This window comes from Coffea arabica, chromosome 2c (assembly GCF_036785885.1).
Source record: "Coffea arabica cultivar ET-39 chromosome 2c, Coffea Arabica ET-39 HiFi, whole genome shotgun sequence".
Classification (NCBI taxonomy): domain Eukaryota; kingdom Viridiplantae; phylum Streptophyta; class Magnoliopsida; order Gentianales; family Rubiaceae; genus Coffea; species Coffea arabica.
In genome coordinates, this window is record NC_092312.1 from 68,088,782 (window position 1) to 68,115,113 (window position 26,332).

Below are 26,332 nucleotides of genomic sequence, written 5' to 3' on the forward strand. Positions count from 1 at the left end.
CTTTCCAGATCAAAATCAGACACATGAGAACTTTAATTGCTTTCTGGTACAAGTAGTAGTTAGTTGATGAATTTAGAGACTGCTGTATGAGGATCTTTGCAAACAATAATATGCCCTACATATAGAACTGAGAATGGAATCTGTTCCCATATGGTCATATTTTGGCAAATAAAATAAAATAAAGCGGTAAATTAGTCCACATGTACAGTACAAAAACCAAACACACAACTGTCTATTAACATTTATTGCATCAAATGAAGTGTTTCAAAGTCGAACACAATTTTTTTTCCTTTTTGTGGAATTTTTTTGTTGAATAATAAACAGTGGAGTTCAAAACCCTCCCAATTCCCTAAAATTTATACAGAGTTCGAAACAAAAAGGCACACAAAAACACAGGCAAAAGTTTTGCTTCTTCAACTGCTTTCTTCTTCTTCCACAGCAACAGCAAACCTTTTTTTTTTTTACTTTTTTGTTTTAAAATAGAGAAAGCCACACGTATGAGCAATTATAAGAAAGCCACACATATGAGAAAGCCACACATAGCAAACCCTGCTGATATTAGAAAATCCAAAGACAATAGCAACTCTTTCTTGCCCTTTTGACTGAGATTTTGTGTACATCTAACTTTCAAATGTGGCTTTGCAGGAAGTAATTGATGCTGAGGATGAGAAACTGAAAAAGCTAAAGAACGAATTTGGAAATGAAGTTTATGAAGCTGTGACAACAGCTTTGATGGAGCTGAATGAGTACAACCCCAGTGGCAGGTATGTTATACCTGAGTTATGGAACTACAACCAGAAAAGGAGAGCAACACTGAAGGAAGGAGTAGCATACATAATCGAACAGTGGAAATGCCTCAAATGGAAAACCAAAGACCACTAAAGGTGAACCTTCTTACTCTCTCTACCTGTATGTAATCAAGGGGATTCAAGACACCTCTGCTACTGACATTTTTTTTCTTTATTTTAAGAGCAAATTGTGTTTTGGAAGTATATGCACCGATTAATCCATATTATCATGAAACCGATTTATGGTTACAAATCCATACTCCTGCCAACTTCGTGTTTAATAGCTATCCATTTTGAATTATTTCACACTTGCTATGCTAATCGTGGTACGTGCATTATTCAGGTCCATGGCCTATCCATCTTCATTCAATGATGATGTCACTGTGGTGAATCATCCGTTATATTGATCATATACTGTGGTGTATGCTACTCCTTCCTTCAGTGTTGCTCTCCTTTTCTGGTTGTAGTTCCATAACTCAGGTATAACATACCTGCCACTGGCTCATTCAGCTCCATCAAAGCTGTTGTCACAGCTTCATAAACTTCATTTCCAAATTCGTTCTTTAGCTTTTTCAGTTTCTCATCCTCAGCATCAATTACTTCCTGCAAAGCCACATTTGAAAGTTAGATGTACACAAAATCTCAGTCAAAAGGGCAAGAAAGAATGACAGATATCGATCACTCCAGGGCAGATACAATCCTCCAAGGACCAACTCTTTTAATTGTAGAGGGAAAGAAAACTCAACAGGATTCGATGGCAATGACTCCGCCAACACTTCGAGTGCTTCTAGACTTGAAAGGTGACTTAAGTTGCAGCATCCCACAGAGCACTCTGCTGCCGAGAGTTGGATCTTCAGTTGGCGGACATTTGGAATCTTTCTCATTATATTTTCCGCTCTGTCGTCTAAAGTCACAATCAAGGTGGAAAGAGTATCTAAATTCGAGAGGCCGGAGGTGTTTTCAAGATTTTCACACGGCAAAGAACAAGTAACGTTCCAGCCCACCACATGTAGATGCCTCAACTTGGTCATGTTCCATATGGTATCTGGCAATGAAACAGTACCAGATTCAGCAATCATAACAAAAGTTTCTAAGTTGGAGAGCTTGTCAATTGTGGAGGGAATGGAACTCATTGCACCCTGAACACCCAAGTATCTCAGCTCAACAAGAGCTTCTACTTCTCTAGGAAAAACCTTATGCCGCAGAAAAATTTGCTCCAAATCCAACACCCGAAGTTTTTTGTAGATGCCAAAGACAAATGACATATCAGCCATGAATGAATCAGTCTCTTCAATCTGACTAAACAACAGTAGACTGCATAGTTGTGGACAGAATAGCCTTGACTTCTTAAACTGCTCTACCTTGGACCAAATGGACAACCTCTCGAGGTAGGGGCGCTCATTAAAAGTGGAAAGTTCACCGTAGCCACGCAACACCTGTAGGAAATTTTCTTGTTTGGCTCTGTCCTTACAAAACTCGTGTAATAGATCATGAATGCGACAAGTTTTGACTCCACCAGTATGTCCTTGTTTGGCAACCATGATTAGGTTTCGGCCAATAAGATCCATCATGTATTCTTCTGCTAAATCCTCTAATCTCTTTGGTTCTGTATCTTGCACAGGCTCTTCAGCAGATACAAAGCCTTCGGCTATCCATAGTCTCGTCAACTTCTCAGTTTCAATTTCTTGATCTTCTCTAAATGCCCCAAAGTAGAGAAGGCATGGTATCAAATGAAGTGGTAAGTTCATGTAACTCAGCTCCAATGTATACTTGAACCGGTCTGTATCATACGCAATGGCTGAAGTTAAACGATCAACTTCACTCCAAGCCTCATCCTCTATAGTTGACAAAATTCCAGCTATGATGACTATGGTAAGAGGCAATCCCTTGCAATTTCTTGCTATTTTCTCCCCAAGCATGCGTAGTGGTGGAGGACAATGTGCTTCTCCAAACACCTTCTTCTGCAAAAATTCCCAACTCTCTTCTTTGGTGAGTTCACGAAGATTGTGAAGTTCCACAGAATCCACACCAATTCTAACCTCCGAAGCCACACTAGATTCTCGAGTTGTAATTAGGATTCGACTTCCAGTCCTATCGTCAGGGAACGAATGACACAAGCCATGCCATACCCCAATGTCCCAGACATCATCTAAAACAACGAGATATCTATTCTTCAATAACAGTTTCTTGAGGTTTAGCATTAAATCAATCTCATCCAGAACTTTGTGCTCTTCATTCACGCTAGCCTGTTTACCAAGAGAGGACAAAATTTGAACTAGTAGCTTTTTCAAGTTATATTCTTGAGAAACAGTACACCAAAGAAACAAATAGAAGTGAGCCCGAACTGGGGGACTATTGTAAATTTTTTTGGCTAGAGTGGTCTTGCCAAGTCCAGGCATTCCCACAATGGGAACAATTTGCAACATTGCTGATCCTCTTTCGAGTCTGTTAATCACTTTTTTTGCCTCATCCTCGAGACCAACTACAAATTCATCGGTCATTGGTACTCTACCTCTTGATGGCTTGAAACGGGTAGTCTTGCGAACTTGTCCTTTGAAGCTATGACAGGAGGGTTTACTTCCTGAGATGCTTGAACCCCTTTGCTGAGCCACAATAAGCATAACATTGTTGTTCGTGTTGACTAACATAGCACAAGATTCAGCAGATTCTCCGACCACTAAGGAGTCAACACCCAGTTCTTTCATTTCATTCAGAAAGAGTGAGAAAACTACAATTCCTGCCTCACTAATAACAGCCACAATTTTATCATTTAGCTCATTCATATTCTCCTGCGCCTCATTCAGAATGCTTCTCAAAAATCTCAGTCCCTCATAGAGTCTTTTCATTTGATCTTTCACAGAAACTGCGAAGCTGGTTCTGCACCATAGGAGCTCCCAAAGACTACTTATGAGAGAATCATTAAAATCCTTCAGTATTTGCATATCTGTCTGCGTTGTAAGCAATGATTCTGGGGATTTCGGAGCTTTAAGGACTTTGACATATGTCTCAAAAACTTGGGTGTCAACGGGGTTAATCTTCTCCAGTAGTTCACTGATTATGGAGCACATCCTGGGATCATGCATCTCTTCATCTTCCTTGTAAAACAAACACTTGTAAGAGAGGCGTGCGGCATTTAGAGCCACAACTTGAACGTGAGCCAACAGATCTCCCAATTCAAGTTCTTCAACACCCAGAAATTTGGCAAAGCCAATGAAATTTTTCAAGAATGTAAGCTTGTCTTCAAGGGCCTCAATATGTGCGTGCAAAGCACTGTTGTAATCTTCCATGGACTCAAAATAGCGACGGCTGAGAAGATCGATCAGATTCTGTAGAACGGAGTCTATGAAGTCCACGAGTTCATAGTCTCTTAAGCAAGAGCCGGACTCTGATGAGCTGCAGCTCGACAAGGTATCGTATATGTCGATGATATCTTGCTTAAAGGACTCGATGTTTCGCAGCAAATTAGAGACGACTGGTTTCAAAGCTGAGACTACGCTTTTCAAATTGAATGAACTTTTTGACCTAAGATAGAGGGACTTTATATCCATCCCAGGTCTGTTTACAGCAGCTTCAATCTTATACAAGAAAGCTCGAAGCCTTACCTTCAATTGGTCGTTGCTCCAGTTTCTTGCACACAGAAGAACTGGTTTCAGGAACAGCAGATTCAGCTTGAGGGCCTCAAATCCTTCACGCAGGTTGGAAAATCCAGTTTCAAACGAATCACGTTTTTCGAGGTTGTTCTGGAGCAACTCCAGATTATGCAAGACGGAATCGACACGAGTAGAGGCCATGTCTCTCTCTCTTTGCGGGGATCTTCCTCTGACTCTCGAATTTCAGAGATGGTAAAGGAGAAAGAAATCTCAGCGCTAGAGCCAGCAACAGAGTATTTTCTCGCTGAACAACAATACTTCCTGAGTGACAATTAGCAGGGGGAAAACGGGTGTTGTTGGTTTCTCCGCTGGGACAATGCTATAGTGCCTATAGTTATGATAACGATATTAGAAATTTACTACTATATAGTATCTATTACCTTTAATGATAGATCAAATTTTTTAATGACTTTTTAAATATTATATTAAATTAATTAATATTAATTTTAGTAAATTTTTAATTAAAACTAGTAAGTATATACCTGAAAAATAAGTTGTAGTTAAAAATACAAATTTACACTTTAAATAATTTAATTTACTTATTATTTAACAAAATTTACTTTTGTTTAAATTAAAATTACTAATACTAAAAGTAAAAATTTTTCATAGTTAAGTAAAAAATCACCATTTCTGAAACAGGTTTGCCTCTCCAAAGTTGGTTGCCTTCTTTTTTTTTTCTCACCTCAGGACATGATGGAATAGAAATTTTTTCCTTGCAAAATTTTTCTGTTCAGTCCACATTTTCCATCTCTACTTCCTGGATCCTGGTCGATCGGGCATTTGCAGACCCAACAAAAAGGTTGAGAATTTTATTAAGGCTGGGTGGTGGTATCAAGCAAGAGAGCGGATAAAAAATAACAGCCAAAAGGTTAGACTATCATGTTTCTTGAAAATCGCTTCATTATATTGCTTTAATTTGTTTATCTTTCATTTGATTTGATTGTCAACTTGAAAAATGTATGGGAAATGACTTAGACCCTGTATGTGAAACATAGTAGGGTGTCGGCATTTATGGGAAAAGCAATTAATTCAGGAATGCATATAAGCTGTTTGGTGAAATGTCAAAAAGAAATTTGTATGATATGATTGATGCTTGTACGGGGTTAAAAGCACAGAGCAACAAGCCTTTTAACTTCCAAATCCACCGAATCCATTCAACTGAATGCTTTATTGTTTCATTAGGCATACAAAAGTTCGATGTTATGCATAATTTAAGAGAACAAGTTGACTGCACAAATTAGTTCGGTAATTTCTATTTCTTCAAGACTAAAAGAAAAATCAGATGATAAAACTATTAAATAAATCATTTAAATCCATGGTTATTAATTTTAAACTTTTACATATGAAACAGGGATGCAATTTGAGATAACTTTCAGTAATCTTTGGGTATGGGTTGCGTAAGATTGCAATCTTTAGGTATGATCAGCTTGAGTATGGATTGCGTAGGAGTCCAAAGTTGCAATATTTCATATGTACTACAACGAATTTAAGTAAAAATCTCAGAAAACATACACCAACACAAACATTGACATGATAGCTTCTAGCATTATGCTGAAAATGGAAGAAATGACGGGTCATGTAGATAAGCTAGTACAGTTATCTAACAAATCGCCCAAGCATGGTGGTGATATAAGTTGGAGAATCATTGTTGATCGGCTTGAAAAATTATCTTCTAATGAAATTCAACTATTATGCATACAAGAAGACACTTTCGGTCTAAATTCCATGAGACTTTCCCACACTTTCGGTCTGAACTCCATAGTAATAAGCTTTCGGGATACACTTTTGGTCAAATGGGGATACAATGTGTTCGGCCAATAAATGCAGTGTCTGTTCTAAATGCTTCTTTGGTGAAGTTGTAGTTAAGAAAGCCTTAATGGGAGCATATATGTGTGTATATATATATATATATATCCTGGTTTTAGAAAAAGTCAGAGCATGTGGCTTTGTATTACTGGTGATCAATATATGTTCAAAGGAGGCTTCCTAAGTCTTCAAAAGTCAGAGCGTACTCTTCCAAGCAGATGCCAAACAAACTGATCTACTTAATCGAGCTTGTTTTGGCCGCCCGGTAGTCACAGCTGAGAAGGATAAGCAGTGGTTCCAATTAGGTATGGAGGAAGCTTTTTACCTCTTCTATGTCCTAAAATGCATCGAAATCATCAACGAAAATAATTGTGAAATTGATAGTGAAGAGTTGTGGATGTACATGATGTCCAAAAAGGAAAATTTTACGAATTTATTCAAAGCTTATTCTCATCTTCGGATGAAGAATTGGGTGGTTAGATCAGGATCACAGTATGGTGTGGACTTTGTCGCCTACCAGTATCATCCATCTTTGGTGCATTCAGAGTATGCTGTGATTGTTTTGTCTGATAACAATGGAGAAACAAATGGGCGTTTGATGGTTTGGTCTGATTATCATTGCACACTTGACTTTGTGGCAGTGTTGCAAAGACATTGTTGCTTGTTAATATTGATAAATGTGGAGAGAATGTAACATTGCCATCATGTTTAGAAAGTTACATTGTTGAAGAAAGGACAATCACTAGGTAGAGTCCACAACAATGCCGTGAGAACCAAACAATTGCAACTGGGGAATCTTGACACCGAGAATTTGCGGCAGCAGTTGTCAACAAACATTAATGACAAATCAGACCATGAATATTTTGATGATTTTTAATGCAGGCTTTGATGGTTTTAGAAGGGATTGTCCCTTCTGTACAATTTAGAAAGATTCAAGTCCCTATAGATTGTTTAAGCTCAAAATGTAATTGATATCAACGTTGCATGTTCCTGTTAAAAAAAAAAAAAAAGAGGCTTCAGCCTTTCCAGTTTAAAATGGAAATGCAGAATCAAACTTCAATACCCTCTGGTTTTCGAGCTACTCATTTATTAATCCTGAAGGTTATCAGTTACTTGGTCCTTGATTCTCCAAAAATAACTGAAAAAAAAAATGTATGTTTTCAGTCTTTCAGTCTCATATGTAGCGTAGGTAATGGCTTATTACTGAACTACAACTTCGGGATACCCTTTTCGGCCAAATGAGGATACATTTTCTCAGGCCTGAATTCCATAGGCCTGAATTTAGCTAGAAATAGCAAAGATAAATTATAATTTTTCCCAACTATGAATACTTTTATTGTTCATCTTCTCTGCAAATGATCTTGTAGAAGAAATCCCCACAAATTCTTAGGGTGTAGGACCAATTCCATTGCAATGTTAAAACGTTCAGTCTCGGATTGAAACTGAAAATTCATGACACTATAAAATGGTCCTAAAATAATTAGTACACTATGATACAATGTTATTTTAACAACAAAATTTTTTTTTTTTACTAAAAGTCTAAAATATCCATGACATACGTATAAGGGATATTTTACCATATTTGTATCTCACATCTAATCATGAAAGCTAATTTGAGAAAAAATATTTTTGACAATAGAATTATTTTGAATTTAGTCAACAAGTTGAGATTTTTTAAACAATAAAAGTGAAATATTTTGGGAACTTAGTTGTTTATTTTCCCATAATTAAAAATTGCTATATTTTAGCAATTGTTGCCATTGACTTTTCATTCTGTAGACTAATTTTTATCAATGCAAAATTAGTTTTATTAATAATAATTGAAGTTCCATTGATCCGAGGATTGGCATTTTATTGCTATTATTTTATATGTAAATATTTAACCTAAGTAATAAAATAAATAATAGCTACTTAAAAAAAGAAAAATTGGTGCTCAATTGATTGTGGTGTAAAATATTAGTATACAATTAACTAGAGTTTGAAATGGAATTAAATTTATTTAGTATTTTACTGCTAACAACTTTGACCCCATTTAATGGTTAAAGAAAAAATAAAAGAAACGTAGAGACTGGAATTGGTACCTTAGTGTGAAAAAGGAAAGTTTTTCTAAACTAATGCTGCGTGAAATTTTGGATGCACATGAAATTAGAAATGTGATAACTTTGCAATTCATTCTCGTTTATGATGAATTTCTTCGATTCTATATAGAATCCCAATTTTTTTCGTTTAGCCGGAAAACATTCTTTTTTTGTCATATTGATGGCTTTTGCTTTTAAGATTATCTACATGTCGGTGGTTAGTATTATTGACAAGGTTAGAGGTCATGGAAAATGTTACTAATTTTAGGAGAAATTATGTATTGTAAAAATGGTTTAATAATTTTCTATTAAGCATAACTACTGCATACAAAAGGAAAAGCTATTTGATTTTATTTTGCTTTGATTAGAAGAAATTGTGCTAGTAATAAAGGAAATTTCAATTCAACAATCAACGTGCACATGATTACAGTAAATTTTTAGTCATTTAGACTAATATATGCGATAAAGTAGTCAGATTTAGTCGTTTGTGAATTCATAATTTTAACAGTTTATATAAAATTTATCTATAAAATTCATCTATAGAAAATATGGCGATGTACAAATAAGTGCAATTCTATATATAACTCGAAAGATTTGTTGTTACTGTCATCCAAACTTTCTAACCTTTCACAAATTCAAAATTTATAATATGACAAATTATTCTTACATATTTTATAAGGTCATATGCAAATAAAAAAAGTTTTCATAGTATATTTAAAATGCTTAAAATATATAACATTTATAAATGATACGTACAATTGTGTATCATACATTTACATTACGAGTAATTACTAACTATAATACTAAGCTTCAATTATTAATAAAAAAATCTTAGCATTATTTCAAATAAACTCCCTAATACTTGTTTCATATAAGTTTCTTTAAGTAAAATAGTAAATTTATACCACAAACTAGTAAGTTTTGATGATTAACCAAATTTACTATTCTATCAACAATATTTACTATTAATCTATAAAAACTTACTATTACTTGAACTAAACTTACTCTCCAAAAACTAAGTTTCAGATATAGAGTAGTAATTTACTTCAAAAAAAAAAAGTAAGTTCCATATTTATTCAAATTTACTTTTTGAGACATAAAAGTTACTAATTTATTGAGTTAACTTACTATTTTTTATGTAAAACTTACTAACCAAAATTTTAGATACTATTTTATTTAGATGACCGGTATAACAGGTAATCAAATGGTCGCTAAAAGTATTTTTACCTGTTATATCAGGTAAAAACAGTTTCGTTACCATAACGATAGTTACTTCAGACTTTTCCTCTCTCTGAATCAAGGCGGGGATACCATTATCCAACATTTTGAGGGCGGTTGACTTGGTGAAGACCGGAGTAGAAAAAGAAAAAGGGTAATTTCGTCATGGAAAATAAACAAACAACGAATTCATTAACTTTGCATTTACTCAAGAAGAATCAACTTTTAAAAAAATAATTAAAAAATATCCACTAAAAACTGCAGCAAACAACCATTATCATTATGGCACTAAGAAAGCGACAATCAACCTGCACTTGCATGATAAAAGACATCTGCATTATCCTTCAAGTGTGAAAGGGTTGGTTTGCATTGAAACAGGACAATTATTAAAGTGAAAAACAGGCCCACATTTCTCTATCCACCCACGCAACCAAATATATATATAAGACAGGCTTTATTGAGGATCCAATGGAGATCATTTATAGTTTTATCAAACCAAAGTTAATTAACCATCAAGTAGTAACACGTGTTCACTTTTTTGTCCTTAGGGCTGGCACCGGAGCTGTTTGGGAGGAGACCCGATGCCAAATGGCTCCCCCGCCCTCGCACTCGCTATCCCCTGCGCCTTGCCTAGTTTCTCGTGCAGTCCCCCCGGCAAAAGACAATAGTGTAGAAATTAGGCCGTCTCGGGTAAATCTCCCACGTTGTCAAAAACCTTGATGTGTGCTCAGCAAATTATGAAAATACATGTATTGCATGGCAATCAACTATTCCCGGAATAGTTGGTCATTAGGAAAAGGCTTGGGGCTCTCTTTAGATGTAGTCAATGTTTTAAAATCCGGACCGTCAATTGAACCGGTGAAGTGAAAGAGTCGAGATTCAATCGGTCGGACCGGTTCAACCTCGGTTTAATGAATTTTTTAAAAAATAATTTATATAAATATATATATGCACAAAATAAGACATGCAATAGACTAATTTAAAACTTTATATGATGAAAAGTTTACTATTTTTGAATAACTTGGATTTTCAAAAATAAATTTTTTAAATTATAAGTTAAAACAAATAAATTTCATTTCAATTTCAATTATATCTACCAAAATAATCTTAAATCTATCCCAAAAATATCACAATATTTTGAAATTATACAAAATTCACGTCTATGAGGATTTGACATTGTAAACTTAAATTTTAAATTTATGCCTCTAGGATTTAGAGATTGCAATTTAAAAAAAAAGTTTAGAGTTCGAAGGAAGTCAAGAGAATCGAAAATAGAAATGCAAACTTGATAAGAAATAAAAAATGAGATAAAAGTGAGTGGTTGTAGAATTAAATAATTTGGGTTAAAAAAATAATTCTTTTTTAACTTTTTTCAAATTTGTGTTTTCAATTCGGCCATTTGACTTTCTCACTCAGTCCATATTCATTGGAAAGAAAAAAATTCTCCATATTCACATTTTTTGTCCACTAGAAAATTGTTATTAGCGCCCAATTATTTATCAATGTTCCCTTATTTAATATTTATTTACCAGTCAGTTAGGTAACAATATCCTTATTCAATGTTACTACCTACGATATTGTTTTGAGATTGTAATTGAAATTAAAATTTTTAAGTATTTTGTTTATTCACACAAATTTAAAAAAAATCAAGGAGTCATGATGTAAAGTACGAATGTGTACAGTGTAATTATAAATATTTTTTAAAATAATAATTACTTATCAATTTTTTTCCTAAATACTTGTCTACAATGTCAATTGAGCAAGAATATCCCTACTCAATCTTTCTATCTATTATTGCATTTCAACCATTATTTTATTGTGAGATTGTAACTGAAATTAAAAGTCTAAGTATTTTTATTTATTTTCACAAATTAAAAAATCAAGGGGATTACATTAATAATCAAGGGGAGTACATTAACAAACATAGATATACCAACAATATATTTGTGATGTAAAGCACAAGTGTTTTTGATGTAATTAAAATTTTTGAAAACAATAACTTATCTAAACAATTCAATTTAGTTACCAAATTAGATTGTCATTTTTTTTAATTTTTTATTTTTTCACAAATTTATTTCTTGATTATTTTTATTCTACACATATTAAATCGTTGTCGTACATTTTCTACAAAAATTTAAAAAATAATTTGAAAAAGCTATTTTATTAAAGGATTTTTTTAACGGTTGTCCTAACACATTTAATACACCTAATTTATTATTTATATACATATACTAACAATTATTACTATCTTTGCATTTATATATGTTTTATATACAAAGAAATAAGTTTGATGTATCTTAGGTTTAGGGTGTTTTTAGTTTTTCATTTAATAAGTTAAGTAGATATTTGCACAAAAAATTCATGTCCGTTGCCTATGGCTCAGTGGTAAGGGCTTCTTATAACAAACACAAGGTTTGGTGTTCGACTCTTGGCAGCTACAATTTGGAATTTCATTTTGAAAAGTTTCAAAAACCGCCGGTTCACGGTCTAAGCGGGTTTTTCCGGTTCGTCCGAGTCATCCGGTTTCCAGCGGTTCTTGACTACTCTCCGGGTTTAGCTCTACACCGGACCGTTGGCCTGTCCGATTCGCGGTCCAACCGGTTGAACCGGTCGGTCCGATCCGATCCCGTTCTGAAAACACTGGATGTAGTGTAAGGGATTAAATCTCTTGACTTGCATTTCTTTTCCAAGTTTAATTCTTCTTAAATATAAGTCAAAGGATCAAATTCTCTGGACTTGCATTTCTTCTCTAGACTTTCTTAAAAATTTCACTAGAGAATGACTGTCCTAAAAATTTCACCATCAGGTGAAAGTGTAGAATAGGATTAGCAAATCAGGTGTAGAATAGGAATTATCGCGTCAACGTTCCTGTGTGCGAGGAAATCAACCAGCAACCTACACTTGCATCATCAACATTCTTGTACGGGGAAGGCAACCGGCAACCATTGTGAATTCCTTTTTACCTGTTTGTCTTTTTCTTTTTTAGCCAACTTGCCTATTTTGCAGAATGCCTGGTTCAAGTACCCCAACCTTTCGCCTTGTTTTTTTTTTTTATTTTTTTTTATTTGGGAACCTCCAGTCTTACAGTCACGCTAGACAAATGACTATTTCTATACCCCTCAATAGTCACAAGTTGGGAACACTCATGAATTTGTTATTTTAAAAGAAATGGACTGTGCTATTAAAAAGTGTACGATGACTACATTATATCTGGCCATCAAGAAAAAAATGTTGGCCTCGCCGTGCAACTTGAATGTAGCAGTTGATTAAACCAAAAGTCTACCGAGTTGGTGGTGGTTTTTAGCCTTTTTAACTAGCATGGGCCTGGCCTTGCTACGCCCTGGCCTACCCACTAATATCAATAACTAAATTGTGGGCCAAAAAATATTTATTATCTATTTAACTCTTTTGTTTTTTGGGTCTGCCGTACGCGTAATAATAAGGATAATTTGCTCAAAGCTCATAATGATTTTGTACGTCCATTTTAAATTGCTACAAAACAATTACCAAAGTGAAGACAGGATTTCTTTAGTTTATCATTCAGGTGTGAACGCAAGACATCTTCCTCCCACGCAACCAAAATATAAGAGAATACAAGAATTGACCGTTTATTTGTTTTGGTTTGGTTTATTAAGGATCCAATGGAGATCATTTAATTTTATCAAACCAAAGTTAATTTAAGTATCAAGAACTACTAAGACATATTCACTTTCTGTGCTCAGCAATTTATGATGATACATGTACTGCGTGGATAGTGCATGCCTGGTTGGAATGTTCACCTAGCTGATTTTTTTTTTCCCTTTTTAAAACTATTCATCTTTTTCTTTTTTTTTTTCCTACCAACTTGCCAATTTACGGATTGCCTGACCCAAATACACCGATAACAACATAATAAAAAGTAAGATAGAGAGTGTCATAAAAAAATGAAACGGAACATCCATGGTGCCTTTCTTATTCCCACACCAAATTTTTGTTAAAAATGTAGTAATTATGCCCCTCAATGGTCACAGGTTGGGTACACTTTTAAAAAAGCATGAAATTGTTACTATTTCAAAAGAAATTGACTGTGCTATTAAAAAGTGGACGGCAACAATATCGCCGGCCATCAACAAAAAAAATGTTTTTCCCCGCCTTATAACTTGAATGTAGCAGCTTTTAACCTTCTTCCATTCATTTTAGAATTGCCGCAATAAAAGTAGAACGAAAAGGTTCCCGACAAGCATCACGTGCTAGACAGGAAAGACACTACTGAATTTTTAGCTTTTTTTTTTTTTTTTTGGCCCCTTTTCTACCTATGTTGCGGATGCTTCTGAAATAGTATGGACACAAGACGCGTCGTTGCCTTGTTGGTCAGAAAATACAAAACAACTGTTTTTGGGATAGGCTACCTGTAAAACTGGTTAAAGAAAAAATTTCCAAAACATCCGAATTCATCTCTTCTATCCTTCCCCTCCCTCTTCTACTCCTATCAGTTCCTCCGTCTTGTCACCTATATGCATGTAAGCCAGAAACGACAAACTCACAGTGAAACTAAGGTCCGTTTGTATTATTATTTTTTAAATTTTTTTTAAAAAAATATTATAATAATTTGAAACATATCAAATGAAAATACGATTCACGAATTATATAATTTTTTTGATAGAAAACTGTACAATTCAAACAGAGTCAAGTTTTGGATATGGATCCCTTCAAAATTGTTTTGAAGGGAATACTTGGGCACACCTAGGGCTGAATGGGGTGTTCAATTTGTTGGGAGATGCACGAGGCAGTTGCTCAAAAAATTTTCGATCTTTTATTTAAGGTATCGATTATGACCTTCTTTTTCTTGTCAGAGGGTTTAAATTGAATAAAAAGAAGGCCGTAAGGATGAATAGAGCGAAAAGGCCAAAAAAAAAAAAAAAAGGAAGGATTTCTTGGGCAAGAAATAGTCTGATAAGCAGGGATTTGGCAGCGGTGATTGAACTTGAGTATCTGCCATTGCATCGAAGGGGAAGATGACTATTTCTCAAAATCGCACTTTAACCTACTTTTCCGTCAAGTTTTATTTTGGCCCAGAAAGTACTGAACAAATTGCATCTTAACTCCAAAACTGTTTCTTTCAAGGGTGATTTCAAAAACCTCCCCTGAGATATTTAATAATATCATTTAGTTTTTTTTGTAAGTTTTAAAATTTCACTTACCTCTACTGTAGGCTTGACAAGACTAAATATCTCTATGCATAAAGCCTGAGCAGGTTTGATGTTAAAAATAAGTGTCATTATTTATTTTTCTGAATAGACCCTTCCAAAATTCAGTATCATTTCATATACATCTTATCTACTAAACTTTCCACTTCTATGTAACTACCGCTACACTCTTCCCATGTTAGTCCTCTACCCACTAATCAAAGTTGCTTCAATACATCACCTTCCATTTCTATTATTCTATAATTATATTCCTTGCTTTAAATGTTGCAAGAATCCACCTGACTGGAGGATTGCATTTATTTTAACTCTCCGTTATCAACACAATTTTCGATCATTATTTACTTTTTTCCTAAAATATGCATACATATTGAGTATGCATCACCCACAGTCCCTATTAAAAGTTGAAAATTAACAATATTGCTCTTGCACTCTTAATAACTATTTAACCAATAAAATAAAATAAAAATTTTAAACCAAAAAATGTAGATAAAAAATAACTAAATTGTTATCCAATATTGGTCCATATTTCTTTGCATCGAGGTGGTTGGGATAGTAAGGAGACGAAAAATCTCTTAAAGAAACTGAAGAGAAGCAAAAATGGGACAATGATTATTAAATTTAGAGAGGCCACATCCTTGATGAAATGAGTGATGAACTCTTTGATGTTTACCACACGGTGACAATTCAAATCCAAATGTGTGCAAGAGGATACTACAATCAAGAAGTTCTTTGTTTCTTCTTTTTAACAATTATAAAATGATAGATGCAAGACCTATTATGGAGCAATTTGAAGAAATTTTGAACCGTTTTACTTATGCATATGGATGAAATCATTGCTGTGACTTCCATAATAGACAAATTGTTTCCAACATGAAAAGATTTCAAGAGAAGTACGAAATATAAAGAGAGAAGACATCTGTCTTGAAAGTGTTGCCAAGTCCTTAAGAGTCACTACAAGAAAATTGTTCATCAGTGACAACACAAAGTCATCACAGAACATACAAATATCGTCACAAATACCTTTTATTGACGACTTTTTGATCGTCACAAAGTCGTCACTAAATCCCCGTCGGTAAAAGTAAACAGTGATGACCTAAAATGTCGTCACTAAATAGTTGTCATTAGTGACGACTTTAAATAGAGCATTTTTGACAAAAGATCAAGTCGTTAATAAAATACTTTCAGATTATCGTCACTAATGACAACTATTTAGTGACGACCTGATTGTCGTCACTAAATAGTGGTCATTAGTGACGATAATCAGGAAGTGTTTTATTGACGACTTGATCTTTTGTCAAAAATGCTCTACTTAAAGTCGTCACTAAAAAGCACCGAAAGCCATTGTATATAACTATTTTACTGACAACAATTGTCGTCACAAATGTAACTTAGATTTAGTGACAATCTCTGTTGTGACAAGGAGTTTTATTTTCTATTTTGTGACAACTTTTTTTTGTCATTAGATAATTTCTCAATAGCTTAATAGTCATAATTTGGCCTGTAATCATTGCTAAATCATTGATTTTAAACAAACCATATAAATAAACATGAACGATTGATAACCAAAAGTATTTGCATTAGATTACATGGTAATAATATAGCATTCTCAAATGCCAAATTCAAGTGTACATTACCCAACTAATGCCTACAAAAATAACATTTGTCCAAAATATCACTTGTACATAAGGTACATTTACAAAAGCAATCACAGTTTAAGAAATTGAAGAACATCTAAATGAACCACTCCATGAGCAAAAGGCAATTTTGTCTTCAACATTCTTCAACCATAACCATAGATATCTTCCAAAAGCTAGTATGAATAGCATTTATCTGTCATAAAAGAGTAAAAGAAGTAGGTAAGGGGAGGAGTACAATAATAAAGAACAAGTAATGAGACTTAGATTATTAAGACAAAAATTACAATTCATTAAGAATCTCATATAATTTGGGCCCACATATTACAACACCAGCAAGAAGTTAGAAATCACAGTCCAATCTATACAAATACAACACTGCATAAGCTCAACAAAAGAGCTCTCTAAAATAGTTTTTTTTTATTTTCTTTCTTCTTCTTTAAATAGCTCAACTTATTGAACAATTAAATTGGACTCCCACAGTAATTATTGTTTACAACTAGAATCGATGCCTGCTTGTAGCTTTTCCTGCCCTTCTCATACATTCAAGGGAATGGGAAATGATTGTGGAAGTAGAAAAAGTAGACAACTTTCCTACAAAACATTCATAACATACCGCTTTGACTCCAGCTTCTTGCACGTATGCAATATCAGCAGGTGTAAAAAGTCCAGACTCACCAACGACCTAAAGATTTTGAAGACAGGAAAATGAATACATTGGTGATTAGACAAAATAATATGTAATGAGGCAGTCATGTGCCTCTGTCAACAATTTAACAAAGAAGGAGAAATCTTAAAGGGCATGAGAAAAGTGCAGAAATAGGATACTCACAATTATGCCTCTTTCTCAGATTATTCTCCCACGTTCTCCTTGAAGAAGATTTTTAGTATTGCTGATGTCAACCTTAAATGTTTCTGCAAATAGACAAAGCTAAATTAACTTGCAAGACTCCAACAAATGACTTGTACTGATTCTGTAAGCTACTCATTGCTCTTTTAACATTTTTTCTAGGTTGTGCATTTTTTATCATCTTCATCCTTGTTCTTTTCGGATTTATAGCTTGTTTCCACTCACCCATCCTCAAGATGAGCACCTTTACCCATTGTTACCTAACTCATTTTTTCCTGACTGATTGTTTACGAACTACCATTCTAAGAAAAAAGGTTATATCATGCAACCATATTGAATATCAGCACTAAGCAAGACGAGATATAACTAGGAAGAGTATCCAGCACCAGATTTTGGCATCTAGCAATTGGTGCCGTGCGGAAGTATGTCGAAGAAGTTAATTCCTAGAAAGTTTTTTTTTTTAAAAAAAAGGGAAGTAGGGGATTGTCATAACAGAATTAATTTGTTGGTATTATTATTTATAGCATCACAGTGCAAATGATATACACTTCAGCAAATGATTAGCTACTTGAAAATATTTAGGCCTTCTCATCGATGTTAGTAAGAATACAAGAAACTAATTTTTGTCCAAATACAGCTACAATCGAATGTAAACTCGATAGCAGCTTCAGAATCAAAATATCAAGGTATCAAACTTTAAATGCACAATCAAGAAGAAGAAGATTTAAATGATCGATATAGAATTTTCTTTAGAAACATACCGAGGTTACGGTTGTTTATTCCAATAAGTTCAATCCCATCAATCCCAAGAACACGACCCATCTCCCTCTCATCATGTACCTAAAAAATGAGATATGACAAACAAAGGTCAAAATCATTGATACTTCAAACTTTTTACTTGACAAGAAAAACAAAATAAAACCAAAATTGCTTCAAGTAAAGTACCAAGATAATTATTAGACAGCCTTCATGAGAACAGAAGGACCACTAACCTACATATGTTTAAAAAAGAAATTTTTTCTTCATGAAGAAGACGAAAAACAAACTTGAGATATCATTACAGATTTTTGTTGATATTCCGATTTTTGTACAAATCACAAACAAGAAAATGAAAATTACCCTGACTTAAACGTCCTAAATCTAACACTAAAAGTGAGGAGGGAATTGAGTTCTACTAATTGTTAAGACAGCAAAAGGAAAGAAAGAAGAAAACAATAACCATACCTCCACAAGTGGTGTTAAACCAAGCAATTTGCAGATCTTAGTCATGTATTTGATATCAAGATCTGGTAAAACAGCAGCAATTAACAGGATTGCATCTGCGCCTTTTGTGCGAGCATAGTATATTTGCCAAGCGTCTATAACAAACTCTTTGCATAACAGAGGGCACTGCACATGTAAATTGTTTCAGCAATCACTTTCAAAAATAATACTTCGAGCTAATATTCAGCAGAAATATGCATCAAGAAGAAAAAAAATACCTTCACTCCTGAATTCCTTATCTTCTCCAAATTCTCAAAGCCTCCCTTATTTTATGGAGCACAGAAACAAAAAAGTAGTGATGATAATTAGCAGTAAGAATTAACTTAAAAACAAATACATTGACTTGCAGAGATAGGCTTATATGACCCTGAAGAAAAAAGTCACCAAATGACTGAAGAGTTTAAATCCTTGCTTGAAAGTATTTCTGGTCTGTTAATACACTGAGGCATGCTGCTCCACCTTTTTCATAGGCCTTAGCAATTTCAACCTGTTATAATAGACAACCAAGAATTAATGCAAACAGATAACACTGTCAACATCTTAAGAATTGTATTCAGATATTATAACCCACAGTAACCTATTCAATTAACCACTGATAGAGGAATAAACCAGCAAACAGCTATAGGACGAAAAGATTCTCTAATCAAACCAGAACAAGCAGCTTTTATATAATATAACTAAGTCTCCCTGTATGAAGCTTCCAACTTATTGATAACTGTAATCTGCCATACAAGCCTTTTAAAATCTTACAAAATGATTTAGTTCCAGTTCTTCCTTATCTAATTCTCTGCTTTAGTTCCTCACATACTGACCAATCAACTCCCATTATACTTACAGAGCCATATAAGATCAATCTTTTTTGCACGGCAAAAAAAGAGCATGCAGTCAAAACTCATATGCTCTATTTTTGTACAATCAAACCTTGTAACATATACAAATTTTGACCATGAAGTGTTCAGTAATGCACAGAATACATGGGATTTCAAGGTCAAAGAAAACGTTACAGGGGAGGGAAAAAAATGAAAAACAGAAGCAAGGGCAATGCACAATGACAACTGCATACCACTGAACAGGTACTTCTAGCTTCTGTGCACCACTCTATTGGCAGCAGAAAAGTCTCGCAAAAAAAGAAGAGGGGGCAAAAAGGAAAAAAGGCATGCATCTGTAAGGACTTGAATACAAGGCATAGACCTTCTCCACCAGCATCTTTAACATCCATTAAAGATAAATTTAGCATCTCCTTTTAACAAACTTAGAATCTGGAGTATCTTGAGGAAAAAGGGGACTTTGAGCATAATCAGTTTACTAACAAGAAAGACAGGTTTTCAAATTGCTCATATCTTTTAAGGAATACGTGACTTTGAACTAAACATGAGAACATCCAATTCCAGGTTAGTGAAAGTCCTTAAAGCTTCCACTGATGGCTATGCGCTTTACAATTAGCCTGAAATTGACTCATCACAGTTCCTAATGTCCTACCTGAGCTCGGTCAAGTAAATTGAAAAACAAACCATAGCTAAATGAAATTGTGGTCACCGGCTAAGATCAGAAAGTCATTTAGTGATGTGATAATATGGTTGACGAAGAAAACTAGAGTATATGCCAAAAGCTATTATCAAAATTAGGGCCATAAAGCAATTGGAGAAAATGATCAAGTAAATAACAACATAGCTATGATAGCATCTAATAATCAAGAGCTGCTTCGAGATTTTGGGCAGAAATTTGCAAAAAATATTGTAGAATATTAGGGATTTGGAAAAATTGGGTAAAATGTATAAGAGAGAGAAAAACGAACCTTTCCAATGAAAACCTTGCCCTTTAATGCTGGATAGCCATGGTGATGCTAGTGAGAAGCCAAAGAACGGATTTGTTGTGTGGGTGAAAGTATTAGGTGCCGTGCGGAAGCTCTGTTTTGTGCTGATTCGCTTCCCTTTTCTCCGTCCTTGTTTCTTTTGTTTCTGTTCAGCCCATCCGCCGCCCCCTTTACTTTCTCTTCTATTCTCTTGTTCTCTCGCAATCTTCAGCCGCCCCCTCTAGCCGTTGTTTCTCTCTCTCTCACTCAGCGCTGCCCCTTCTTTTCCAGCCGTAAGCAACCCCCAGCCCGTTACTCCTAACTCTCTCCGCTGGTGGTTCTCTCTTTTTTCTCTCGAAGTTCTCCTCTCCTCTGGTTTTTCTCTCAGCTATCTCGCCGTCCTCTTTCTCCCCGTCTGTCAAAACCTAACTCTCTCTGGTTTTTCTTACCTTCAGCCATCAACTTCCCCGCCGTTGTTTTTCTCTCTCTCTTGCCCCTCTTGTTTCCTCACTCAACCAGCCGCCAACTCTCTTGCTTCATCAGCCCTCCAGACCCTCTGCTCCCAGCCGTCAGTGCAGAAGCTTGTTTGTTTCATCTCGGTGAAAGTTTGTGTTTCAGCTCGGAAGCTCTGTTTCAGCTCAGTGCAGAAGCTTGTTTGTTTGCTTTAACTCAGACCAAGTGTTCCGTTGCTTTTGTTTTCAGAATGTGTTCCGCTGCTTTGGTCTTTGCTTTGCTTTGGATATTGTTTTTGTTGCGCGGCGCTTTCACTATGATTTGATCAAAATTTTGACTTCACTCATTTTCCCTCCATTTGATACCAAAAATCATGTTTTTTTTTTCTGGATTTGTAATATGGTTTGAACCATAGATTTTAATGCTATAGTATTATTCTTTATTTTTTAGCAAAAAATAAAAATTTTCATCAACATAGGTGGCAAAATGTGTTAATTTCATATAATTGAAAATGTACTTTTATAATTTGCTAATATTTTATACTAATTTTTTATAATTGCAGCACTAAAGAACATCATGTAATTGAAAATAATTAAACTCAAATTATATGGTTATAACATAGTTTTAATAAAAATAATCATTTTCCCAACATTTGAGACCAATCATCATGCTTTTTTTTTATTTTTAATTTGGTTTGAAGCATAGATTTTATTGCTATAGTATTATTCTTTATTTTTTAGTACAAAAACGCAAATTTTCATCAATATAGGTGGCAAAATTTGTTAATTACATATAAGTGAAAATATACTTTTATAATTTGCAAATATTTTAGCCCTGCAATTTTTTATAATTGCAACACTAAAGTACATCATTAATTGAAAATAACGAAAGTCAAATTCTATGGTTATAACAGACTTTCATTAAAAATAATCAAATGCTATTAATAAGACATTATTGTTAAGTCAAAATCAAAGAAAATTTAGTGATGACATAATGTTATCACTAATTTATTCAAGATTATAATGACAAGAAAAGTCGTCACTAATTAAATTGCTAGTTTTTAATATTGTCAATTGCTAGTTTTTAATACTTTTGTGAAAATATTGATAATGGTTGAGAAAATTTTGCTACATTACTGCAAGTGATAAATGTACTTTTGTTCTTTTTCAAACATTTATTTTAATGTTTAATTTTGTTTAAAACTATTGTACTAGTATAGATTTGCAAGACAAAACTTAAGTTCTCAATAGTTAAAAAATTCATTACAGAGAAAACACAAAGTAGTAGTTGTAAAATGTGTATAAATTACAGATATTTTAATGTGTAAAAATTACAGTTTATTTTAATGTTTAATTTTGTTTGAAACTATTTTACTAGTATAGATTTGCAAGACATAGATTTATGGGTAATTTCTTTTTTTTTTTTGCTTTCACATATTTAATTTATGTTAAATACAAAACCTACCAGTTTCCCTTTCATAAAAATATTAGTGCAACACTTTTTGAATTTTACTTACGAATATTTATGTATTTAACATAAATTAAATGATTCAGAGTGAAATGCCCATAAAGAGCAGAATATTTGTTCATGTAATGGAGGAAACCCACAAAGAGTTGGTACTTTATGGGCCATTTCTTTTTTTAAAAAAATTTAATTTATGTTGAAAAGATAACCTGCCAGTTTTCGTTTTGTAAGAAATCAGTGTAACACTTTTTGAATTTTACTTACAAATATTTATAAATTTATCATAAATTATATGTTTGAGAGTAAAATGCCCATAAAAAGCTGGTACTTTGAATAGATAATGCTCATTTGCCCATAAACTACACTCCCTGAAGGCTATTTTGTTAATTACTTTGTAGTACTTTGTTATTCCTTTGCTAATACTACTTGGCATGTAGTACAAAGGATAAATCTGGCATAAATTTCTTATTCCATTGATAAAAAGACCTGCCTGCCTTATAACTATTGTAATGAAAGATATATCTTTAGAGTTTATAACAAATTATTACTTAAGTTTGAGAAAATTATAAAATATTTATGCATAGTTTATCAAGATACCATTCGCAATTTCCTAATAAAAAAATAGGGGATAAATTGTAAAAGTTAGGGTGCCATAATAGAAATAATAAAATTGGTGTATTACATATGGGGGTTAAATTGCAAAAGTTAGAGTGCCAAATTAGAATTAATGAAATTGGTGAATTACATATGGGGCTAAATTACAAAAGTTAGGGAGTAATAATAGAATTAAAGAAATCGGTGTACTACATATGGGGCTAAATTGTAAAAGTTAAGGTATCATAATGGAATTAATGAAATTTTTTACAACATTTGGGGCTAAATCGCAAAAGTTAGGGTGGCACAGTAGAATTAATGAAAGTGACTTAGAAATAAGTACTTTAAACAGTGACGATTAATTCTTGTCACTAAATCCGAATCGGTAGAGTAACAGTGATGATATTAGAAGTTGTCACTATATAGATCATTTTAGTGACAACGTTTTTCAAGGTCGTCACTGAAGACTTAGTTGCTTTGAGCAATTATGACAACTGTCCTTATCGTCACTAAACAAACACGTTTTGTGACGACTTTTTTCGTCACTAGCAAATGTTGTCACTAATAACCATATTTCTTGCAGTGTAGTTTGTGACGAAAATAACGGGTCGTCACTAAACATTTAGTTGCTTTGATGCAATTGTGACAACTTTACGTGTCGCGACTAAAGAAGCTCTTTTTGTGACCATTTATTGTCATCACTAAAAAATGTTGTCACTAATAACTAGTTTTTTTAGTGATTAGTGACGACAACAAAAAGTCGTCCGTATATAGGCCAAGCAATAGTGATGATGTTCTTAATGTCGTCACTATTGTGTGTTCTAACACTCCCGCGCTCTTGCTAAATCTTGGCGGGAATTTACTAGTGACGACTTAGAAAAGTCGTCACAAATGAGTTGGCTCCCATTAGAGGCTGGTGACGAGTTAGAAAGTCGTCAATAAAGAATCCCCTTTTGTGACAACTTTTTTTCGTCACAGAGAAAAGTTGTCACTAATGACCAATTTTCTTGTAGTGAGTTGAGGAGGAAACTCGCATGCAAAGGAGGAAACACAAGATGAGATCCCAGATTCTTCTACCAAAATACACGTGATTGAAGAGGACAGTCAAGCAAGTCGCGAGACAAGAAAGATGATCAGTACAAGAATCACTAAAATAACGAGAAAATGAATAAGAGAGGAAACTGCTGCTATTGCAACAAACGTGGACACTGCAAGTCCAAATATAGACTTTTTAAGAAGGCTAAAAATGAGAAGTAAGAGACATGCAATAATGCAAGTAAAGGGCTAATTGCAATGATCTTCAAGGTGAACCTTATGGAAGATGGCTTTGCTTAGTTGGTCAATAGTACTGAGGCTATAAAACATATATGCAAAAATAAGGAATTCTTCAAATCTATGAAACCAACTCAAAATGGAATAGTTGCTTTACATAAAATATTCAGCCACAGCTCCCATTGCAGGAATAAGTGAAGTTGAATTTGGAATTTACTTGTCAAAATATTATAACTCTTATTAATGTTCTTGATGTACCGAGAGTTAGGAAGAATCTTGTTTCCTATGGTCTGTTAAACAAGTTTCATTTCAAATTTCTATTTGAATACTGAAAAGTTTATACTTCCTCAGACAAGTATGTATGTAAGAAAGGGTTATCCTTGTTATGGTATGTTCAAACTTAATCTACTGGCAATCTACAATAATAATAAAGGAGAATTGTAGTTTTAGTCCCCAATATTTAGCATATATGTTAAATTAATCCCTAATGTACTAGCCAAAACAAATTTGGTCTCCAAAATTTCTAATATTAAGCACATTTAGGACATTTGATGGAAATTCAACAATGACTAATGGTCAAAATCAAATTGCCATTAGTCAACAGTTTTGAACTTTGTATTTTTGGTCCATCATGTTTGAAATTTTAATCATTTCAATCATTTTAGTCACTTTAGATTTCAATAGTGATATTGAGGGTTTTAGGATAAAATAAGATGCGAATTAAAGTGAAATTGTATTAAATGGGTACTAGGAATTTTAATTAAACATTTTTTTTATTTTTGACACTAATTTCTCATATATTTCTTCCTTTTTGTATAATCCATCCCAAATTTGGTATAATGTATATAATTATTGTTTTACGCTATTAGTAATTAACTGATAATTAATTAATAATGATTAAAAGCACTTGATATAGTATTTATCTTTACTAGATTTTACAATTACAATTCCTAACTATAGCAATTTAAGTCCTATGTGCACAAGTCATGCAAGAACTTGTGTAGTAGACTAGCAATATAATGATAATAAATTTTTATATTAACACTAGAGATATCTCCTTTTGTTTTTTTATTTTATAAATTATTCGTACATTGTCATCTGATTGTAATGTATTCAACAAAATTTATACTTAGGAAGATATTTGTCATATATGTAATTGAATTCACATTTCATTTTGTCTCTAAACCCCAAATTATAATGACTTGAAATTTAAGGGACCACATTAACTGAAACATCAAACATTAAGGACTAAAAATAAAAAGTCAAACTATCAAACATTAGGGACTAAAAATAAAAAGTCGAAATGTCAAACATTAGGGACTAAATATACAAAGTCAAAACTTTTGACTGAAGCCAATTTGATTTTGATTGTTGGTTATTGTGATTTTTCATTATCCTAAATTTGCCTAAATCAAAAGTTTTAAGGACCAGATTTATTTTGGCTAAAATAGTAGAGACCAATTTAATACACAGGCCAAATATTAAGCACCAAAACTATAATTCTCCCTAATAATGATGATATCCTTGTATTATATAAGAATGAGTTTAGGAAAAAGATTTCAACAGCAAGAATGGGGCTATTTTGGGAATATGAGAGTATTTGAAATGTAATTGGAGTATTGAATATGAATCATTATAGCTGATTTGGTTTTTTTTTATAATTACTTAAATGTCCTCTCAGACATTTAAAACTATGGGTAAGTTTAACATGTGACAGTATTCGATATCCAATTAAATATTCGGTACAATTGAATTCAGCTTGTGTTTTAGTAGAATTACATAAAAATCCTTTTAATCATTTAATTGTATTAACATCTAAGTCTCTTAATTTCTTAAAGCCTTTCTCAACAGTTATTTGCAAACTTATGATATATAGATGTTAAGACACAATTAATGTTGATTAGTAGAGAAGTTTGGTTTCTTGGCCGTTACTAGAGTAACCCCCATCTATTCAAATTCATTTCATTTACTTATAACTTTGTTCCACTACAATCATATAGTCTATTGAATTCAGATGTTGCTATATTAGCTACAACTCTTTCCCATTTTGCAAACATCTTTCTCAATATGTTTGTTTTCTTTAGCTAATCCACTTTTTTAGTTGTAAGAAATTTGTAATCTTGCAAGTTGTATGTGCAATACTTTTTTTAGTGTTTTAATTTAATTGCCCATATTAGATAGGCTTGATAGGGAGGAGATCACATTTGTTAATTGTTATTTGTGGTTTAGAATAAGTTTGTCAGCATAAATTTTTTCATTAATAGATTGCATCTACTTTTTTTGT

At 33.4% G+C, this 26,332-nt stretch overlaps 1 protein-coding gene and 2 pseudogenes across 1 annotated transcript; 1 reads left to right on the forward strand and 2 right to left on the reverse strand.

Annotated features, from left to right (window-relative positions):
- Positions 1 to 203: 203 nt before the first annotated feature.
- LOC113727532 (putative late blight resistance protein homolog R1B-17) lies at positions 204 to 4,767 on the reverse strand. Its single transcript, XM_027251756.2, has 2 exons — positions 1,535 to 4,767; positions 204 to 1,391 (listed from the first exon to the last, which is right to left on the reverse strand). The coding sequence occupies exons 1-2, from the start codon at positions 4,577 to 4,579 to the stop codon at positions 1,227 to 1,229; spliced, it is 3,210 nt and encodes a 1,069-aa protein (XP_027107557.1). The 5' UTR covers positions 4,580 to 4,767; the 3' UTR covers positions 204 to 1,226.
- Positions 4,768 to 5,968: 1,201 nt separating this feature from the next.
- Positions 5,969 to 7,165, forward strand: LOC113724556 (tRNA-splicing endonuclease subunit Sen2-1-like; annotated as a pseudogene).
- Positions 7,166 to 16,710: 9,545 nt separating this feature from the next.
- LOC113724557 (indole-3-glycerol phosphate synthase, chloroplastic-like) lies at positions 16,711 to 19,692 on the reverse strand (annotated as a pseudogene).
- Between the last annotated feature and the right edge of the window lie 6,640 nt (positions 19,693 to 26,332).